Source organism: Vulpes vulpes, chromosome 2 (genome assembly GCF_048418805.1).
Source record: "Vulpes vulpes isolate BD-2025 chromosome 2, VulVul3, whole genome shotgun sequence".
NCBI lineage: Eukaryota > Metazoa > Chordata > Mammalia > Carnivora > Canidae > Vulpes > Vulpes vulpes.
Window position 1 is genome coordinate 118,144,020 of NC_132781.1, and position 22,156 is coordinate 118,166,175.

General features: G+C 50.4%; 1 protein-coding gene across 8 annotated transcripts in view; it reads left to right on the forward strand.

The window, feature by feature from the left end:
* The window catches only part of LARP4B (La ribonucleoprotein 4B), a 95,434-nt gene extending 78,342 nt beyond the window's left edge, over positions 1–17,092 (forward strand). For all 8 annotated transcript variants that reach the window (XM_072749671.1, XM_072749672.1, XM_072749670.1 and 5 more), the window contains 5 exons: positions 1,414–1,459; positions 9,600–9,764; positions 11,959–12,083; positions 12,175–12,283; positions 13,631–17,092. In XM_072749671.1, the coding sequence (XP_072605772.1) occupies positions 1,414–1,459; positions 9,600–9,764; positions 11,959–12,083; positions 12,175–12,283; positions 13,631–13,903 (718 nt within the window). In that variant the 3' untranslated portion in view covers positions 13,904–17,092. The remainder of the gene's footprint in view (positions 1–1,413; positions 1,460–9,599; positions 9,765–11,958; positions 12,084–12,174; positions 12,284–13,630) is intronic.
* Positions 17,093–22,156: the final 5,064 nt, after the last annotated feature.

Sequence of the window (22,156 nt, forward strand, 5' to 3'; positions counted from 1 at the left end):
GGATCTTTCCCTCAGTCACTGGTTCTAAGGGATTCCCTGTGAGGCCATAGGGGTGACCACGATCTCCTCCTGCTGGTGTTGGTGCTTCTCCCTGGGGCTTAGTGCCCTATTTGCGAGGGGCAGCTCGAGTCCATGGCCACACATGTTCTCCACTGGGGGCCAGTTGAAAGCAGGAGCTATTTTTGGAATAGTTTCTACAGGAGAGGGTATGGCTTTGCTACAAAATCCTAGAAATTTGCCTAGTTGTTTCTCCTAAGGCCCCAGACTGTCCTTGCTTGGCAAAGTCGAGGGCTCTGAGCCTGTCCTACGTAGTTAGGTACCTTGGGCAACACTGCTTGTAGGTTTCTGGCAAGTAAGGAGTAGTCAGGATTCTTTCTTTGAGCTCCCTTCTGACTTCCTCAGTACCAGTGTATTCAGGTGTGGATTCAGGTATTCAGTTGGAATAAGAATGGGATAAGTAAATAAAAACAGAAATTTATGGACTAGAATTAGCATGTGGGCTGTTAGGCCACATAAGCCTGTCCAAGGCATGAAAGTGGCGTGTGGCCTCAGGGCCTGCCGGGACATGCCTGCTCTGTCGGTGTTTGTTGACTCCGTGCGGGGCACAGTGCTGGCCCCCGGAAACCTGGAGCCCTGTGCACACAGCCAGTAGCTGGGTATCAGCAGTGCCTGGGGCTTGGACACCCTGGTGCCTGCCAGTGGTAGCGGGAGGGAGCTGATGTGGTCATGTCAGGGCTGACACGGAGGGAGAGAGAGCAGGCTGGGCTACTTTCTTTCCACTTCAATGATTAACCAGATAGATCTTCATTAGCAGTGTTTAACAGTTCGCCTGTGTAGTTCGTGGTCTGATTTTACTATCTTGTCATTGCAACTGAGTGGACATTCAAATATTTGTATCATAACAAATTCTAAATGAACACTAGGAAAATCTGTCAGTAAATGTTTTTCTTTTTTTGTTTTGTTTTGTTTTTTTAATCTAGACATCACTTTTAGTCTTTTACTATAAAATTTTTGTTTTGTATATACTTAAGGCTGGGATTTTTTCAAACAGAAGTCATCTGTTGGGGGCACCTGGGAGACTCAGTGGGTGAAGCATCTGCCTTCAGCTCAGGTCATGATCTCAGGGTCCTGGGTTGGAGCCCCGCATCGGGCTCCCTGCTCTGCAGGGAGTCTGCTTCTCCCTCTGCCCCTCCCCCTCCTCGTGCTTTCTCTCTCTCTCTCTCTCTCTCTCTCTCTCTCTCTCTCTCTCTCCCCCCTCCATCCCCTTCTCCCCCACCCCCTAGTCTCAAATAAATAAAAAATTTTTTAAGTTGTTACAAAGTAAGAAAGACTGAATGTATAAGCACATGTACTCAATGAAAAGCTTTCCAAGTGGGGAAAAAGTTCACAGTCTTTTACTTTCCTATTCTCTAGGAAGAATTCCTTTGGTTACCGGAAGAAACGGGAGGAAAAGCTGACAGTGAGTATATCCAGCCCTTGTCACTATTGTAAGACCTTTAAACCTAGTTCATACTAGACAAACCTGAGATTTAACTACATGAATGGAGGTAAAGATGTGGGGAGCTTTTCAGCAGAGGTTTCATCTTCACGCTGATGCACAGCAGGTGGTAGCGGACATTGTGGCCTGAAGAGGAGAGGCTGGAGGCGGTTCTGCTGGATGCTAACTAGTGTCCAGAGAGTCGCCACCGGGTGTCTGTGTGCTCCCACGCTGTGCGCTCGGCATGGGCATGGCCGAGGACATAGTGTAGGCACATGGGGGTCGATGTACACATTCCGATGAGTTCTGTGTGGGTAACTGTATAGTACAAGGTAAATTAAGTGAAATGAATAGTTCTGACAAGCAGAATGAACTTCTCTGCTGTAGGAGTTAGTTCATCGGGATTTTTCATTCAGAACATTGAACTTGTATCCCCTGAGTAGAAAACGCATCACTGGCTTCTGCTCTAACATAGGGCTGGACCCAGGGGAATGGAGTGGGCTCCTGTGAGTGCACATACCAGAGGCGCGGCCACATTTGCTTGGCTTACATCAGTAGTTTGTCCTCCTGTGGATGACCCTTCTGCTGAGCTCTGGTGGGCGGGCAGGCCAGTGCGTTTCCACACAAAGTGCTCAGTTAGTCGTGTCTGCGGCCATGTGGGAGGAAACGTGGAGATGTGGATGGTTGGAGGACTGGAAAGACCTCGAGTGAATTCTTGGTCCAGTCCCTGAGCCAGTGAGGATGTGTTCTCTCATCACAAAAAGGTAGATTGTCTCTGTCTAGAACATAGAAAGTACCAATTAGTAGTTAATAAGATGCCCATAATTCTACCTCTTGGTGTGTTTAGTCAGGGTTTTGGCAAACCCTTTGGTAAGGTAGTTTATAGTGGTTGATCTCAGTTGGAAGTAATGAATTCCTTTGACATTTGGACTAGCAAGACGAGCAGAGCAGGTCTGCAGTTATTAGTTCCCTTAAGTAAATTACTCTCCTTGGTTACTAAATTACTGTCAGAGGTGACATTTATCCCCATTGCCATCTCTGTTACATTTTGTGTCCCTGATTCATATGGTAATACCTGTGGCTACTTGGAAGGCCAGGCGCACGATACAGGTGCATTTCTTAAAGAGGGTGTATCTGTGGTTGTGATGGCACATGCTGGTAACTTCAGGAACTTAGAGACAAGTAACTTGGCCCAACCAGGCTGTAGGGCTGCATTCCTACCTCACCTCAAGTGCTGCAAATCTTAAGAAATGTTAAACACTGCCTTGGAAATCAGACCTCCTCTGTAGGCACTGCCAGTGCCATTGTGTAATTCCTGCATCTAGGCAGTTGTTGCCTGCCTCTCAAGTGCCCAGAAACTGAAGATTTAGTAAATTTTTGAAGTCTGAATGCCTGAAAATGTCTTCTGAAAAGCTGGGTTCACCTCAGAAAAATGCAGATGTTTAAAATAAAACCCCTAAGAACTTGGAGACCACAGGTCTATGCATAACTTAGAGCCTTGCTGAGTTACCCAGAGCATGCAGGGGCTGAGTGGCTAGTAGGTGCGAGTTTGCTTCTGAGGACATGTCACTCACCAAAACTGAGCTGAACCTCAGGCACCTGAACCATAATAAGGGTGAGAAACACACAGAGGTGCAGGAAAGAGGGATTTATGGTGTGTGTGTGTGTGTGTGTGTGTGTGTGTGTGTGTGTGTGTTACTTTCTGGTGCATTTTATTTTTTTAAAGAATTTTTGTTATAATTCCAGTTAATCAATGCAGTGTAATATTAGCGTACAGCATAGTGATGCAACACTCCCATATATCACATCACGGTGCTCATCACAGCAGTTGCCTCCTTCATCCCCATCACTTGTTCCCCCTCCCCTCTGGAGAACAGCAGTCTGTTCTCTAGAGTGAAGAGTCTATTTTCTTGGTTTATCTCCCTCTTTCGCTCCCTCTCCTCTGTCTCTCTTCCCCTTTGCTTGTTTTGTCCAATTCTACATGAGTGGAATCGTATGATATTTGTCTTTGACTGATTTCTTTCACTCAGCTTAATATTACTTTAGCTCCAACCATGACGTTGCAAATGACAAGATTTCATTTTTCATGGCTGAGTAATATTCCATTGTGTGTGTGTGTGTACACACACACACACACACATACAGGCTGTCTTCTTTATTCATCAGTTGATAGACCCTTGGGCTCCTTCCATATCTTGGTTGCTTAAATAATGCTGCTGTAAGCATTAGGGCACATTTATCCCTTTGAATTAATATTTTTGTATCCTTTTGGTAAAGTGCTAGTTGTGCAATTGCTGGATCTTAGGGTAGTTCTATTTTTAACTTCTTGAGGACCCTCCGCACTGTTCTCCAGAGTGGCTGCAGCAGCTTGCATTCCCACCAACAGGGCAAGAGGGTTCTCCTTTCTCCGCATCCTCCTCGGTATCTGTTGTTTCCTGAATTGTTCATGTTAGCCATTCTGACTGGTGTGAGGTCGTGTCTCATTGTGGTGTTGATTTGTATTTCCTTGTTGATGGTTGATATTGAGCATCTTTACAAGTGTCTGTTCACCCTGTGGATGTCTTTGGAGAAATGTCTGTTCATGTTTTCTGCCTATTTTTTAATAGGACTATTCCTTTTTGGGGTGTTGAGTTTTAGAAGTTCTTTATATATTTTGAATACTAACCCTTTATTAGACATGTCATTTGCAAATATCTCCCATCCTGAAAGTTGACATTTAGTTTTGTTGGCTGTTTTCTTTGCTACGCAGCAACGTTTTATCTTGATGAAATCCCAGTAGTTCATTTTTGCTTTTGTTTCCCTTGCCTCTGAATACATACCAAGAAAGAAGTTGCTACCGCCAGTGTCAGAGAAATTACTACTTGTGTTGCCTTCTAGGATTTTTATGGTTTCAGCTGTCACATTTAAGTCTCTGCTCCATTTTGAATTTATTTTTGTATGTGGTATAGGAAAGTGGTTTAGTTTCATTCTTCTGCGTGTGGCTGTCCAGTTTTCCCAACACCCTTTATTTTTTCCATTGGATAAATGTTTTTTCCATTCCTGCTTTGTGAGAGATTAGCTGACTATATAGTTGGGGTCCATTTCTGCATTCTCTTTTCTGTTTCATTGATCTGTGCGTCTGCATTCTCTGTTCTGTTTCATTGATCTGTGCGTCTGTTTCTGTGCCAGCACGATACTGTTTTGATGATCACAGCCTTGTAACACAGTGTGAAGTCCAGAATTGTGATACTTCTAGATTTGCTTTGCTTTTTCAAGATTGCTTTGCCTATACAGGGTCTTTTGTGGTTCCATACAAATTTTAGGATTGTGAAAAATGCTGTTGTTATTTTGACAAGGATTGCATTAAATGTATGGATTGCTTTGGGATATAGAGACATTTCAACCATATTCTTTCTTCCAGTCCATGAGCAGTGGAATGCCTTTCCATTTCTTTGTGTCATCTTCGATGTCTTTTCACCTGTGTCTCATAGTTTTCAGAGTGTACAGGTCTTTTGCCTGTACACAAAACCTTGGTTAGGTTTATTCCTAGATATCTTAACTGGTTTTGGTGCAATTGTAAATGAGATCAATTCCTTAATTTCTCTTTGTGTTGCTTCATTATTGGTACAGAGATATACAACAAGTTTCTGTACATTGATTTTGTATCCTGTGACTTTTACTGAATTTATGTATCAGTTCTAGTAGCGTTTTGGTGGAATCTTTTCCAGTTTTCTATATAGGCTATCACGTCATCTGCAGATAGTGAAAGTTTTGACTTCTTCCTTGCCGATTTGGATGACCTTTATTTCTTTTTGTTGTCTGATTGCTGTGGCTAGGATTTCCAGTGCTGTGTTAAATAACAGTGGTGAGAGTGGACATCCCTGTCCTGTTCCTAACTATACAGGAAAAGCTCTCAGTTTTTCCCCACTAAACATAGTAGCTGTGGGTTTTTCATAGATGATCTTTATTATATGTGGAGATATGTTCCTTTTATACCTACTTTATTGAGGGTTTTTATCGTGAATGGATGTTGTACTTTGTCAAATGCATTGTCTGCATCTACTGAAACGATCATATGGTTCTTAACCTTTGTTTCTATTAACATGGTGTGGATCATGTTGCTTGATTTGTGGATATTGAACTACCAGCAACCCAGCAGTAAATCCCACATGATTGTGGTGAATGATGTTTTAAAATGTATTGTTGGATTCAATTTGCTAGTATTCTATTAAGAATTTTTGCATGCATGTTTATCGTGGATATTGGCCTGAAGATCTCTCTCTCTCTCTCTCTCTTTTTTTTTTTTTTTTTTGAAGTCTTTATCTGATTTTGGAATTAGGATAATGCTGGTAGAATTTCCCTGGGAAGCCATTTGGCCCTGGACTTTAGTTTGTTGAGATTTTTTTTTTTTTAATTCACCTTCCTTGCAGGTTTTCAGTCTATTCAACTTTTCACTTTATTCCTGCTTCAGTTTTGGTAGATTATATGTCTCTAGGAATTTATTTCTTCCAGGTGTCCAATCTGTTGACATACAGTTTTTTATAATTTCTTGTTGTTTGTATTTCTGTGGTGTTGGTTGTAATTTCTCCTTTCTCATTTGTGATTTTATTTATTTAGGGTCCTTTCTCTTTTCTTTTTAACAAGTCTGGGTAGAGGGTTTATCAATTTTATTATTATTATTTTTTAAAGAACCAGCTCCTAGTTTCATGATCTCTTCTAATGAGTTTTTGTTTGTTTGTTTCTATATCACTTATTTCTGCTCTTATTTTTATTTCCTTCATTCTACTAGATTTAGGCTTTGTTCTTTTTCTAGCTCTTTTAGGTGACGTTTAGGTTGTTTATTTGAGATTTCTCTTCTTGTATTGCTATATACTTTGCTCTTTAGAACAACTTTTGCTATATCCCAAAGGTTTTGGGCCATGGTGTTTTATTTTCATTTGTTTCCATGTATTTTTTTATTCTTTGATTTTTCTGGTTGACTCCTTCATTGCTTACTTAGCCTGTTTAACCTCCATGTGTTTATAGTCTTTCCAAAAATCTTTTTTTTTTTGTGTGTGTGTGTGTGTGGTTGACTTTTAAGTTTCATAGCCTCGTGGTCTGAAAATATGCATGGTATGATCGTAGTCTTTTTGTACTTGTTGAGGCCTGCTTTTTGACCTAATAATATGTGTGACCTATTCTCCCATGTGCCCTTGAAAAGAATGTATATTCTGCAGTGTTAGGATGAAATGTTCTGAATGAATCTGTGAAGTCTTATCTGGTCCAGTGTGTCATTCAAAGCCATTGTTTCCTTGTTGATTTTCTGCTTAGATGATCTGTCCATTGCTGTGAGTGGAGTGTGAAAGTCCCTTACTATTGCTGTGTTATCACTAAGGAATTTCTTTATGTTTTTATTAATTGATTTATATGTTTGGGTGTGCCCATATTGGATGCATGAATACAATTTTTAGATCATCTTGTTGTCCTCTTTACTATGATACAGTGCCCTTCTTCACCTCTTATTACAGTCTTTGGTTTAAAATCTGGTTTATCTGGTGTAAGTATTGCTAATCTGGTTTTCTTTTGACATCCACTTGCTCGAGATAGATGGTTCTCCACCCCCTCACTTTCAATCTGGAGCTGTCTTTGGGTCTAAAATGAGTCTCTTGTAGGCAGCACATAGACGGGTCTTGCGGTTTTTTTGTTTTATAATCTATTCTGACATCCTGTGTCTCTTTATTGGAGCATTGAGTCCATTTACATCCAGGGTGATTATTGATAGATATATATTTAGTGCCATTTTATTGCTTGTTTCGTTGTTTCTGGAGATTTTCTCTGATCCTTTCCTGTCTTTGTTCAATTTTTGGTCTCTCTTTTCCCCTCAAAGAGCCTCCTTTAATATTTCTTTCAAGGCTAGTATAGCCATCATAAACTTCTTTAGGTTTTGTTCATCTGGGAAACCCTGTCCCTCCTATTCTGAATGACACCCTTGCTGGATACTGTGTTCTTGGCTGCAGAGTTTTCCCATTCAGCACATTGAATATATCACTCCCTTCTGGCCTGCCAGGTTTCTGTAAATCTCCAGCTAACCTTATGGGTCTTCTCTGTAAGTTAGTGACTTCTTTTGTCTTGGTGCTTGTAAGACTCTTTCTCTGTCACTGTATTTTGCAAATGTAATTACAGTATGTCTCATGTTGGCCTGCTTTTTTTTTATTTTGATGGGAGTTCTCTATGCTCCTGGATCTGGATGTCATCTCCTTCCCCAGATTAGGGAAGTTTTCAACTGTTACTTCCTCAAATAAACTTTCCTCCCCCTTTTCTCTCTCCTGACTCCTGTGATACGAATGTGAGTTGCCTCAGTCTGTTCTCTTGTTCCATAATTATTCTTCTGTTTTGTTCAGCTTTGTTACTTTCCATTACTTCATTTTCTAGGTCACAGATTTGTTCCTCTGCTTCTTCCAGCCTGGTGTTCATTGCATCAAGCCCATTTCCAATCATGTTTATTGTGCTCATCATCCCTGATCAGTTGTTGATTGTTGTTCTTTTATCTCTGCAGTAAGGGTCTCACTGTTCTTTTCTCAAGCCCAGTAAGTGTCCTTATGGTCGTTACTTTTAAATTCTCTTTCAAGCATATTATATCTGTTTTGCTCAGGTCTCTGGCTATGGCCTTACCTTGTTATGTCATTTGGGATGGATTTCCCAGAGAGACCATGGGATTTTTGTCAGTGTGGGTCCCTTTTCACTCTTTGACCTGCTGTCTCTTGAGTTCTACAGATTTTCTCCAGATTCTGCCTCTATAGGGAATATCCTGTTGGTGTAAGTTGCCGCGCAGTGTTGGTCCCGTCCAGCTAAGCGAGCCCCACAAAAGCCTTGTTTCCGGTCAGAAGAGCCCACATTCAACAGACAGTGCCTGCATTCCACCTAAACTCCTTTTCTCCTTCTGTTCCTTATCTTCTTCAGTCGAGGAATTGGACACTCAAAATAGGACTCTAGCCTGTTGAAGCAAGTTGGTTTGATAATTTTTCAATAAAAAGACATCTTTCTCTTGGGATCTTGGGTTTATAAATTACTCTTGGATATCATTATGAAGAAAAGAAACTCAAGGAATCTGATAAAAATCTGTTATGAAATACCATGGTTTTGCATAGTGATTTTAAAGTGTAAAGTGGGGATCCCTGGGTGGCTCAGCGGTTGAGTGCCTGCCTTCAGTCCAGGGCATGATCCTGGAGTCTGGGGATCGAGTCCCACGTCGGGCTCCCTGCATGGAGCCTGCTTCTCTCTCTGCCTATGTTTCTGCCTCTCTCTGTCTTTCTAATGAGTAAATAAATAAAATCTTTTTAAAAAATAATAAAGTGTAAAGTGTTTGAATAAATTAGGTTTCAGATAACGGAAGCCCCTTTCCCCTTGTTAAACCATTTTTTAAAAAGATTTTATTTATTTATTTATTTATTTATTTATTTATTTATTTATTTATTCATAGACACACAGAGAGAGAGGCAGAGACATAGGCAGAGGGAGAAGCAGGCTCCATGCAGGGAGCCTGACATGGGACTCGATCCCGGGTCTCCAGGATCACACCCCAGGCTGCAGGCAGTGCCAAACCGCTGTGCCACCAGGGCTGCCCTAAACCATTTTTTAATGGAAATCTTTGTAAAATTTCTTATGTAAGTTTCAGAGACTTCAGAGTGGCTTTTTTTTTTTTTTCTTATAAGTTGGATGACAAGCACTTCTGTAGTAATACAAGCATTGTCTGGAGATGAGGACAATCAGGGTCTCAACTCAGGCTATCGTGATGTTCAGGTGGTGGGGCTGAGTCTGCCTCCCTCGCTTGTCATCCACCATCTCTGTGCTGTGTTCAGCTGCACACCTGTGTCCCCCAGTCTGTGTCGGTGGACCGTGGATGGAGAACTGGGCCGTCTTGGCATTGCAGAGGTAGCTCTGTGTAGCCGGCGGCAGCCTCACAGGGGTTCAGCTTTACAGCTGCCTAATCAATGACCTTTGCTTAAATGCTGGAGTGTTGTGGTGGTTGGGAGCCCTCTCTGTGGTTTCACTCAGATGTAGAAATCAGAAGCCTAGAGAACGGATTGTTTGCCTTATGCTGCTGCTGTGTCTTCGTATGTTATGGTCTGTGCTTCTGCAACGTGACACTGTTTTTCTCTTTCAGAGGAGTCAAACTCAGTCTCCAACGCCACCAAAGCCCCCGTCCCCGAGCTTCGAATTAGGACTGTCCAACTTCCCTCCTTTGCCTGGGGCAGCAGGCCACCTGAAGACAGAGGACCTGTTTGAAAACAGGCTATCTAGCTTGTTAATAGGGTCCTCAAAAGAAAGGGTAAGATCCATACCACTGATGTTTGCTTAGTGTTGAGTTTGTGCTGGGCTCTCTGCCACATTCTTCACACAGGCAGTCTTTGTATGCGGAAGAGCTTTAGGAGGGTGAGCGGTCCAGAGGCCACGTGGATTGGGAGTGGGACGGTCACACACTCAGACTGCACTTTGTTGTTATTAAGGTCCTGCCTTTATTTTACAAGTCCGCAAAATAAAGCAAATCTCAGTTACAACAGAAGTGATACAATTTTAAGTGCTCTGCTCCACAAGAAGCCTAGAAACCTCTTACTGTAATACTGCTTGGTGGCTTTGGTCAGCTCTGCAACATGCTGGTTGCTCTCACTCCTCTGACCCACCACAGCCCCAAGCATCAGGTGAGCTGCAGAAGCCGGAGAGTCCAATCATACCGTGCCCCTTCTGGGTTCTGCAGTAGGGAACAAGGCACTGAGGTCTGTGCAGCTGCTGGGACTGATGGATGGTGCCCGGCTGAGCTCTCGCCAGGCATGTCGAGTTGCCATGGTAACCTGCGTCCTTGTGTGAGATCTCTGCCTGGCTCCATACCACAGTCGCTGCCCCTCGCCAGAAGGCCCCTGGATTGGGGCAGGCCCACCTTGCAGCCGCAGCCAGACCGTATACACTTACAAAGCCTCTATGAAGCCCCTCTGTCACCAGGCCAGGGCTCGGGGGACGTAGGAAGCCTCAAGATCAATCCTTGTCATGCTGCTGCATGGTTACCACACCCACTGTTAACGGTTGAGGCAGAGTGGACTCCAAGAATCGGTGTTGCACTAACTGTCACACACTACTTTGGGCATGTCATGGGCATTACTTTAAGTCTTAAACTTTCAGACAACAGTGTTTGGGTCACAAGTGCCTTCCCCAGGGATGTCCATGTCAGGGTGGTTGAGGGACCTTGAAGTCCAGGGTACTGCCTGGCCTCTGGCTCACTCCCCTAGGTGGCGGGCACTGGAGGACAGGCTAGCCTCCATCCCACTTCAAAACCAGCAACTACAGTTTTTTACATTGTGAGTCTCCGTGTGTAGTTTTGTTTTGTGTTGTTTTTCAAAAATAGCTACTTTTAAAAAATCTGAGCCAAATTCCACAGCCAGGGGAAAAAGTCTCTGTCACAGCTCTCAGTGGAGCCCCTGCAACAGCTTTTTCTGTTGCCTTGATGCTTGAGTGTGGGAGCTGGCGGGGAGGGCCTTCACAGCTTGTCCTTGGGGGCTGTGCACTGGGTCCCAGCCTGGCCGCCGTCCGTACTCCGGGCACATCAAGACCATACCTGGAGTAAATGAACCTTTAAAGGAGGTGTTTCCCACTCCCACATTCCTACCAGCCTGGGCTCCTTTAGCTCAAACGTGAACCTGTGCAGGGCCTGGTTCTCTGGCAGGGCCGCAGCACCGTCCCGTCCATACACTTCCTCTAGATGCTTTCGGTTCAGCCAGTTCTGAACCTCTGATCTGCTCTGACAGTAGAATTGTAGGAACACGTTCTTTGTGCCCTGAATCTCCCGTCCAGTGGCATGTTGGTCACGCAGCATGAGGAAGACTGCCCTGCTGAACTGCCGCTGTGCGGCGGGCAGTGGCTGCAGGAAGAGCATCTGGTGATACGTCTTTGCCCTATGACCACCCACAAGTTTATATACGTGTTCAAAGCTTCGTTTTCCTTAGCTGTGAAATTGGGCATTCACACACCTGCCAGCCACCACGAGGCACCCAGATTTATGTCTGGATTGAAGCGTAGATCTGTTTGGTTTTAGGTACAAGAAGGAGCCACAGAGAATTAGGTTGGAGACTCCACATTTAACATTTAACCTCCTTGAAGGTTCATTGTGTGCCAGGCTGTGCTAGGCCCTAGGGTGTCAGGAATAAGATGCCTTTGATACTTACTGTGCAGAGAAAACAAGCTTGTGGACAGTTGTTGAAGGGAGGCTTGGGGTGGGACGGGGGGTGAGTCTCAGAAGCGATGAGGTGTTGGCAGGTGTGGGCTCTGTGTCCGCACGCTGCCAGGTGGCAGTGTTTTCCAGCTGCTCCCAATGGTGGAGGCGGAGCTGGGAGCCCTGGCATGGTGCCCCCCGGGCCCCCAGGAGGGGGAGGAGGGAAGCCGCCTTGTCATTCACATTGGGACCTGTTGGTGTGTGATGGAAGTCTCATGGCTGCTTTTTGTCCAATTTAAACTGTCATTCCCCTGGTTTGCAGAGTCTGAACACGGACGCAGGCACGAACACACTCCCCGCAGTGACCCCCAGAGAGCCTTTGGTGCCGGCCCCCTGTGCTGTGTCTGCAGCCTACGGGCGCTCCCCTTCCCCTGCCTGTCTGCCCGAGTAAGTACCTCCTGCTGCTGGGCCTCCGTGTGGTCACACCACCGTTGCTGGTCGTGCACGGAGATTCATACCTGGGGTGGCATTTTTACAGGGATCCCAAGGTGGTGGAGAAGCAGAGAGAAGCTTCGAGTGTGGACAGACTTTCTTCTGCCCTAACTACAACAGCGAGTAAATCGGTGCAGGTGAACGGCGCTGCCACGGTACGTGTCCCGGACACCTTTGCCGCCCGTGGGCGAGGGGCTCGGTGTGGGGAGGAGCCACAGTTCCTTTGCTGGGGCAGCTTGCTGTCAGTGAAGTCTGGTCGATGGGATGTTTACGTGTGGAGGTGCTGTGCCTTTGGTGCCGAGCACCTGGAACATTGGCTGCTGGCCTCCCATGAGTGTCTGGGTCAATTCTTGTGGCGGCCCCCCCCCCCCCCCCCCCCGGGCTCTTCTTATTTGACTGCTGGTTGAGCAAGATTGTCTTTTGAAGTCTCGAGACTGCAGCCCTGTGTTCCCTGTGGGTTCCGAGCACATGGGCCCTGCCCACCTCCTCCCCACAGGCGGCTCAGTCCTGGTCCCAGCCCCCTCTTCCCCCTTGCTGGACCCGGCCTCATCGATTCTGATCCTCTTGTCCTCAGTTGGATCTGGGGTAAACTTCTGTCGTTAGATTCGGGAGTTAAACCCTGTCAGCAAGGCTGCATCTTTAAAGGAAGCGTTTTTCTAGGTCACAGTTACTGTTAGTAAGTGGCCTACGGAGGCGAAACAGTCTTAACTTTCTCTTCTGTTGGGATCCCTGGGTGGCGCAGCGGTTTGGCACCTGGCTTTGGCCCAGGGCGCGATCCTGGAGACCCAGGATCGAATCCCACGTCGGGCTCCTGGTGCATGGAGCCTGCTTCTCCCTCTGCCTATGTCTCTGCCCCCCCCCCCCCCCCCGCCCCGTGTGACTATCATTAAAAAAAAAAAAAAATTATTTTAAATTAAAAAAAAAAAAGTTTCTCTTCTGTTGTTTGGCCTTCAAGCTTCCACTTACCTGAAAAATTAACTTTTAAAAAAAAGTTTTTAACCCTGCCTGTACCTGTCCTGAATCCACACCACCAGCCTCTGGTGGTTTGAAATGGGCACAAACGTTCCTGGGAGCTCCTTGGTAAGAGGTGGGGGGCCTGTGCCATGGGAAATGGTGTTTGCAAGGACGTGTGGGCGGAGGAGGTAGATGCTGCTCCTGGCTCTCTCCAGGGACACCTTTCCTCACACCTTTTCGGCTTCCGTGTGGCTCAAGAGTGCACAGAGGTCGGCACTGTATGTCTCAGGATCTTTTCTGGTTTTACTTATTTTTACAAGATCTTTCTAGAGTGTCGTGGGGCGGGCGGGGGGAGGGGGACACGTGCTGCAGGGGAAACACAAGTTGCTGAAATTTATGAACTTTTACAAGTGATGACAGCAGTCTTGAATGTGAAATTGAGCTACCACTGAAAACTTTGTTCACTTTTAGCTAAAGAGAACTTTATTTTCGCATGTTTGGAGACATCCCGTTGTGCACGTAATCCCAGCTTTGTGTCTGTTTCCCAGGAATTGCGAAAACCCAGCTACGCGGAGATTTGTCAGAGGACGAGTAGAGAGCCTCCGTCTTCCCCATTGCAGCTCCCAAAAGAACAAAAGCCAAATGCTGTCGGTTGTGGGAAAGAAGAAAAGAAGCTCGCCGAGAGAGAGCCCCCTGCCCCCAAGTCCAACCCGGGACCACCCAAAGACCAGAGGAGGCCGCCAGGCCGCCGGCCCTCGCCTCCGGCCACCGGAAAGCGTCCGCACAGAGAACAGAGCACCCCTCCCAAGTCCCCTCAGTGAGCGCCGAGGGCTGGGAGGGCTGTGAGGAGCCGGGGTTGCCACATCTAAGCACTGTCCCACTCGGGGCCGAGAGTGAGCTGCTGGTTAGGGGCTTGCAGCGTAGACGAGGCCGGTGAGGTGCCTGCAAGTGGTTTTTCTTCCATGAGTCGGATTTTCCCCCCTCTTGAAAAAAAAGTCTATTTTTCAGGATTTAATTAATATAAACCTTATTTTAGGTTGGTGCTTAACTGGAGGTGATGCATAAGTCTGATTTTTTTCAGGATAGAAAATGCATTTATCCTAACAAATTGATATTTTTATTAAGCCTCCACGTGGCTATGAATGCAAGCTATATATAGTGAGTTTTTCTAAATTAAGCGGAACTATGCTACTTCATTTTTAAAAATAACTGGTTAGCAAGTGCATTTCTCTGAGATGTCCAGACTGATGGGTGGGCTGAGGACACCTGGGATCGAGGCTGGAGGCGACACGGTCAGTGTGGCCTGGAGAAGGGGTGGGGTCAGGTCATGCCCTCGCTGGCATGGGAGTTGTGCTTCATGCAGAATCTTATTAGCAAGTGACGCTAGTGTTTTTGTTTTTGTTTTTGTTTTTGTTTTAAAAAAGTATAGCCCATTTTTGATCTACTGGGCAAGATGCACCCAAGAGAGCCCTGAAACCTTGAGTTTTGATGTGCTGCAAGCAAGTAACCAGCCTCTCACTCCCGTCTCAAGTGGCTGTTGTGTAAGATAGAGTCAAAGCACATTGTGAATAGAACTTAAATGAAAACATAAACCTGGTTGCCCACTGACGTGTCACCGCGAAAATGTACCTTGATGTTGTCTTGCTCCTGCGAGCTGGCGGGGAGGGCGTGGGGGCCAGCGTAGCTCCGCGTCTGCCCTGGTCAGCCAGCTCCCTGGGCGCCTTCCCTAGCTGCGCGTCGTCGGCACACGGTGGAAGTGGTACCTCAGTCATGAGAGTGCAGTGTCTGCGGTGCCCCTGGTGGCGAGGCCGACAGTTCCCTCCAGGACGAGGCTCTCGCTGGTTCCCTTCTGGAAGTGCTGCCCTCTGAAGAACACGCATGCACTAAAGCTAGCAGTTTATAATAAAGTTAAATATAAATTATTTTGTTTTAAAATGCCTAAATTTTTTCTTTAAGTATTCTGAGCAGCAGACATTAAACTATTTCCTGCTAAATGTAACCATACAGTTGATTCCACAAAATGTTATTTAACAAGACTGAGGGTTTTTTTTAAAAATTATTTCCATCCAATATTTAAAGACTTGAATTTAATTTAAACTTGAAAATGACTTTGCCTTAACTTTTGTATAAGACAGCTTAGAGTTGGTGGAGACCGGCCCCTGGGTTGGCGCGAGTGGATCACAGAGCTGCTCAGTGTCGTGGGGCTGCCGCCGCGGTGTCGCCGAGTGAGCGTTCTGTAGTGCAGGACCTGGCAGTGGTGTCTGTAATATACCCTGAAGATCTTCAACAGTTGACCTTTTTCAGATTGTTGAGAAATCCTGTAAATGCAAATAGTCGATACTGTATTAAATATGTGCACTTGGGAGTGTGTGCTTTGCTTGTACAGTTGTAAATAATCAGAACATATTAAAAAGGTACCCTAAAGAGAAAAATCTGATAAAAATTATTGATATATTATAAATGTTGCTATTGAGCTGGATGTAGATAAACTAAATGTTGTGGTTTGAATATTATTTTAATTTGTTGAGGTGTTTTTCTTTTTCTTTGATGCTGGTGTGTTGGACTGGTTCTGCCTCTTTGCTGCTGCAGAAGGGAAATGGAAAGTCCTAGTAAAGCCTTCCGACGTTTTCATGCTCTTCTCACAAGTCTGTAAATATGTACTAATCATAGCTAATGTGAAAGCGTAATGTAGGAAGCAGAAACTGGCAGGAGCTTCAGGAGAAAGTGAAAGATAATCTACTTAAAATCATAAATAGCTACCCAAGGTTCGCCCTGCCAGAGGAAAACCCGCCCCGGTGTGCTTGACCATCTCTGTCAGAGAAGCTGCCAGTACTCGAATATCTAGAACTACACAGTGCTAGTGTTTTACAGATGCCTGTAAAAGGAGTGTGGGGATGTATTTTTTTGTAGTTGAGGGATTGGTGACTTATTAAAATCAGGAATAATTGACCTCTTACCCCCAGCTCATGAGTACTGACTGCAGGAAGAGCTTCGCAGGCGGGCCCCCGGCGTCCTTACTGTGGACGCCCCGGGGACGCCCTGTGTAGCCGGGACCCCGGTGTTCAGGCACAACAGATCCTTCACCCTGGCAGCGGGGTGTGTGCTCGAGCTCGCTGCAGGCAGGCCGAGGGGGTCCCCCGTGACCACGCCAGGGCAAGCCCGTGCACGCCGCCTCTGCTGGGATTTTTATGCCACCCTTTTTAATTAAGCAAAGATGATATGTCAAATAGCTATATAATGTCCAAAAAACCACCTTTCTGAGATCACGGTGAGATTTTCCCACTCACAGAAGAGAACGGGAGCCAGCACAGAGGAGGCTGGGACGCAGCACCTAGACGGTGGCTCTGGCGCAAGCAGCCCGCAGCTCGAGGCTCTTGTCCGTTCTTAGAAACATTAACTCTCTCCTTTCCCAGCAGCGTCTCAGGGTGTAGAATCAGAGATGCAGCCATCACAAATGACATTTTAACCTGTAAAGTTGTGTGAGGATGCTTATAATTTGGAAATAGAGGGATGAGAATATGGCCCCATTTCACCAGACATGAATTTCGAGTAGAGTAGTTGGCTTTTCAGAGTTGGTGTCCTGATGTTGCCGGCCCGGCCCGCCTGTCCCCGCATCACTGATTGTCACTAGCGGCGGCAGAAGACGTTTCGCGTTGCTGTGTCAGCCAGGGTCACGCAGTTCACGTTGGAAAGCCGGTCCAGTAGGTCCCGAGGGCGGCCTGTGAGCTGCGGCAGGGGGCTCGTGCGCTTCCCGGCCTGGCACCCGGAGCGCCGCAGACAATCTGAGTCAGAAGCAGAGCCAGCAGCCGCCAGTCCGCAGAGCGGGACGGAATACGGAAGCTTTCTCGAGGGCCTTTGTTTTTGTTCTACTTCTTTTCATTGAGACTGGAATCAAGCTTACGTGTAAACTATTGATAATTTAAGTTTCCTTTTGTGTCATTCAGTGTAAAACTGTCTAATTTGAAAAAAAAATGTAGGTTATGAAAAATAAAGATTTAGGCACTGTTCAATTTTTCTTTTGACTTTTTTAATTAAACATTTCTTCAAGAATACATCTTTAAAAAAAAATGATTCTTGTCTCTTCCCATCAGTGTACATGAGAACGGAGCGTGGTTTACCTCCGGCTGGTGTTTGGATTTTCGAGGCTTGTGACACACTCTGAGCGCCTGCAGCGTGGGGGTCCCCACTCGGCATTGCGGTCTCAGGCACTTGGGGGAGCACTCAGTCACTGACTCCAAGATTTACCACAGAGACCAGTCTCTCCCTACATCGGGATCTTCTCGTGTCTTGCGAGACGTTCCCGTAGTCACTAGGTGACAGGTCCTTGTGGTTTTCAGACGAGACGCGAGCCTCAGAACCCAAGTGTCGAGCCCCCCGTAGACGCTGGTGCTGCCAGCGGGTGAACACATCAGGGCTCTCCGTGGGGCACGTGGCTGCCTGGACGTAACTGCCTGGTCTCCCTTGTCTGCGGACTGCCTGTTCATTTCCCTTTCCCATTTTCTCTACGGGGTTACCTTTTTTCTTGCCGACGTGGTGTTCTCGATCTGTTCCAGCCACTAATGCTTTACCTGTGATGTATGTTACCGACACCCCCCCCCCACCTCTACCAGCTGTCTTAACTTTTCTAGAGTGTGTTTTATCTTACAATTTTTGATGATCATGTAGTAAAATTTATCAATCTTCTCCTTTGTGGTCCTAGCGTCTTGGTCTTGTTTATGAAGTGTTTCCCTATTCTGTAGGCGTTACAATCTGTGTGCATGTGTGCGCGTGTGCATGCGTGTGCGTGTTCAGTCCCTCCAGAATCGCTGGCCCGTATGTGCACCCGTGCTCTGGGTCACAGCCTAACTCTACTTCGGCCACACAGAGAGGATCTGTACTGTCACTTACTAGATTTCTTCATCGTGTGTGCTGCCACCCTTGCTACCTGCAGAGTCCCCACAGATGCACGCGTGTTGTCCGGGCGCCCCATTCATTAGGGTCCCTAATTCTCTTTGCCGACACCACAGGCTTTCCCTCAACCGTCATCGTGCGTTGCTAGGAATTTCTTTCATGGAACTGGTCACAGTTGTGATTCTGTGCTCCACAGGGCAGGGAGTAAGCTCATCCCGATCACCCGTGTATCCCCTCTTCTTAGTACACTAACCGCGGCGTAGCAGATGCTCAATAAATGTTTATGGAATTGAGGAGAGGAGATGGAGTGTGTATTCTCTTCAGCACAGCGCTGGCCTAGAAAGCTTGGAAGAACGAGGGTGGTGCTTTGCTGTTTCCATGGAACCATCCAAAACCCAGTGCCTGACGTGGCCATCCCTCACCAGGACTGGCCGGCGTAGGCTCGGTTTGGTGGCTCTGCTGACCTCAGCACCACTTCTCCCAGATGTGTGTGTTCGGGGCGGGGGACCCAGCCCTCGCCACCGTGTCTGCTCCCCTGGGCCAACAGGCCAGCCAGGGCCTGTTCGATGGCCATGGGAAGGCGCAAGAGCTATCCCTGGCGTTGCAGCCTCCCTTCCCCCAGGAGACTGAAGTCCGCGCCTTTCACGAATGTTAACAATCCTGTGTTTCTCCGAATCCTGGAACAAAAGCAATGGTTGGGACGCCCCACCGGCGGGCGGCCTCCTGTTGCAGGGCGTGATGCGCGGTGGACGCGGCGTCCGGGATCCACTCTGGCCCACTTGCTGTTCCCGGCCTGCCACCCGGGGACGGGCAGGAGGTAGGGGGCTGTCAGAACAACGGGGCACTGCCACAAGGACCTGCCCACCCCGGTCCGCGTGGTTGAGGAACCAGAGACGCCTGGAGCGCCGCCAGCACCCCGGGTGCCCTGCGGGGCCAGGAGCCTGCCTGGGCCGGATGGCCCTGCCCTGAGCCGAAGCGGACAAGGGGGTGACAGGCAGGGGTGGCGTCACCAGAGGAGATGGCCGGAGAGCTGACGGGAGGCGGACAGGCTCCCCCGGCAGGGGCTGGCCACGGTGCAGCGGGGACCCCGGGCCAGGCCCCCCCAGACCCAGGGTTTGGGCCACGGCGGCCCCTGCCACCCCGGGACGGTCAGGTGAGCGGCCACCCTCCCCTGCGTGCCCCTCCCACACCGCCCTGCGGGAGCCCTGGGGCTGCGAGCACGCGGGGGGGGGCTTCCCGGGGGTGGGGGGCACGGAGGGAGTGGGGGCGCCACCGGCCGTGCAGCCACCTCGGCCTGGAAGAGGCTCCGCTGCTGCCAGCCGGTCTGGGGCCGCCCTGGGGCTCGGCATCCATGTGGGGGCACCCGGTCCATCCTGCTGTCTGACCGGCTGCAAGCTCGGGGCGCCCGGGTGCTGACCCGCGGGTCAGGAAGCAGGTGTGAGGGGTGCCCGCGGCCGCCAGGCGTCCAGGTGCTTGTGGGTCACGGGCCGTCAAGTCGCGGCGCAGAAGCCGGCTGCCCACTCACGGTGGGGGCGCCGCAGGTCATGGGTCCTGCAGGTGGCCTGCTGCCTGCTTTGGGTTTCCTCTGCCCCTGGCTCCCTCGTGTCCTAGGGACCGAAGATGATGGATCTGTGATCTGCGATTGGCATTGCGTGCTGGGAATTTCCCGCTCAGCTGAATCCCACTTCTTTGTATTTATTATTATTATTATTATTAATCATCATTTTTGAGCTTTCTCCTTTGACCCCCGGGTTATGTGGAAGGCTGTGGTTCTGCTTCCAGGTGATGGGAGACCTTTGTGTTGTCCCCGGGTTACTGGCTGCCAGCTGGGTTCCCCTGGGGTCTGAGGATCGCCAGCGGTCGCCGTCCTCACGTGCGGGACGCGGGGGGCCCTCGGGTCGTGACGGAGCAGGAGGTGGAGGCCGAGCCCCGTGCCCCCGTGGCCTCCAGGGCCCCCGGCCCCAGCAGTGTTGGGTGGGGTGTGGGAGCCGACGGCCGGCACGTCTAGGGCCACCCCGTCCTGCTTGTCCTGTCTGTCCTGGTCCCCTTGCCCAGCCCCCCTGTTGGACGGCCCACAGTGGGGGCGCCCTCTCCGACCCGCCGGCCCCAGCGTTGCCCCGGTGAGCCCAGTGCTGTGCGCTGTGTGTTGCCCTCGGGCTCCTGGCCCGTCCTGGCCCCCGGCGGGGGGTCCTCAGGCCCTGGGTCCCAGCTTGTAAAGGGCCAGGCCGGCCGCCAGGTGTGCCGAGCAGGACGCCCGGTGCCTGGGCCGTTGGGGTTGGCCCGGGGCCGTGAGGGGTGCCGGGGCTGAGGAGCCCGGGGTTGGGGGGGCGGGGGGGCGGTCAGCTGCAGGCCTGGAGCCCTGGCCTCGTTGGGCGCCCTCGGCCAGGCTGTGGGGCGGCAGGGGTGGAGGGTGCCTGAGACGGGGCGGCGTGGACGGGGCCCCCCAGCTGTCCCGGGGGTCACACAGCCAGCGGGTGCGGGACGCAGGCTCGGGTCAGCCCTGGGGCTTTACCCGCCACCACAGCCCTGGCACTCCGGGAGCACTGCTCTTCCGGCCTTGGCTTTGTCCCCCGTGTCCCTGCGGGGTCTCGGAACCGGAAGCACTCAGTTCCCACGTGGACAGGGAAGCCGCACCGCCGCCCCCACCGCGCTCCAGGGCCCCCACTGTCGGTGGGGAGCAGTCCCGGGCTCCCCTGCTTTCTGTCGGGCGGTTCGCAGAAGGGCCGCGTCCAAGGCCAGCAGACGCACCCGGCGGCCGCCACAGGAGTGGCCTGGGCTGTCCAAGCACCGGGAGGAGGAGCACCCGGGGTTCCAGCTGTCCACGGTCGCCCGACGTGAGCCTCCCCCAGCGAATCCGACGCCGTCGTCCAGGGGTCCCCCCAAAATGCACCTGCGAATGTCCTGCCGGCAGAGAAAGCACAGGCACAAGTCCCTGGGAACCCCTGCTGTTCAGGCCGCCATGGGGGTCGCCACCCGTCGGGGTCGGCCGTCCTCCCTGTGAGGCCCGAGGCTTCCTCCCAGCGCCCTGGGGCCGCACATCGGGGTTCAGGTGCGTCTGACCTCCCAGCCTGGGCCCCACGTCTGACCTTGCTCGCTCTGTGGGGTTTTCCACAAAGAGCCTGCGGAGACTGTGTGGCCGCCCGATGGTGTTCTTGTGGCCGATGCCACCCGCGCTGCCGGAGGGTCGCCGTCCCTGCGGCCTTTGCATCTGGGCTGTGCCCTGGGACAGCCCGGGCCCATGGTCAGCAGGCGGCAGCGCCGTGTATGGCTGGACCTGCCTCCCAGGCCCCTCGGGCTTGTGGGTCTCCTGGCCCGTGCCGACGCCTCGCTGGCCCACCTGCACATGCCTGGCGTCAAGGGCTGAGGGGGGCGCGCCTCTGGGGTGCGGGTTCCTCAGGCTCAGAGCTCCGCACACCGGACGCTGCAGCAGGTGCCGTTTCCCCGCCGCCTAAGGGCCTTACTCTGAGCTCCACGGACCTGGCCCCGCGCGACAGGCCGGGCGAGCTCAGGAGCCACCGGCCATCATGCCCCGGGGCCGACGTGGCCCCTTCGTCCAAGGCCAGTAGGGAGGATGGGCCCCGCGGTGTCCCCTTGTCCCCGCCGCCGGCCCATCTTGGCTCCCGCCGTCGGGGCCGCAGTCGGCCAGCCCAGGACGCCAGCCGGACCTCGGCCTTGGTTCTCAAGGTCACAGGCTCCCCGGGCTTCGGGGCTTCCTGCTGGGTCCTGGCCCTGGGGGAGGATTCCGAGCCCCCGCCCCTCGGGACCCTCCTGCTTCCCCTGCGGGCTGGTGCCCCAGGGTCCCGCCCGGGCTCCTGGGCTCTGTCGGCATCTGCCCCCCGCACCCCTGCGCCCTCCACTCTCATAGACACGTCCGTGGCCTTCTGCGCGGCTGGCACCTGGGAACCTGGCGGACACTCTCCAGGAGGGACCCCGCGGGCCAGCTTGTCCTGCAGGCCCTGACTCTGCCCGCCCCCGCGGCCTCTCGCCAGCCCTTGGGGACGTGCCTCCGGGTGACACTTGCCCCGGGATCTGGTTGGGCCCTGGCGGGCGGGAGTGCTCCGGAGCCCCGTGTGCAACCTGCCTTTGGCCCGGGGCCTCGTGCGGGGCTGCCAACGCAGCGAACACAGTGCGAGCCCGGAACCCGGGTTCCCTCCCCGCACTCCTCGCTGTCGGGGGGGCCCCCG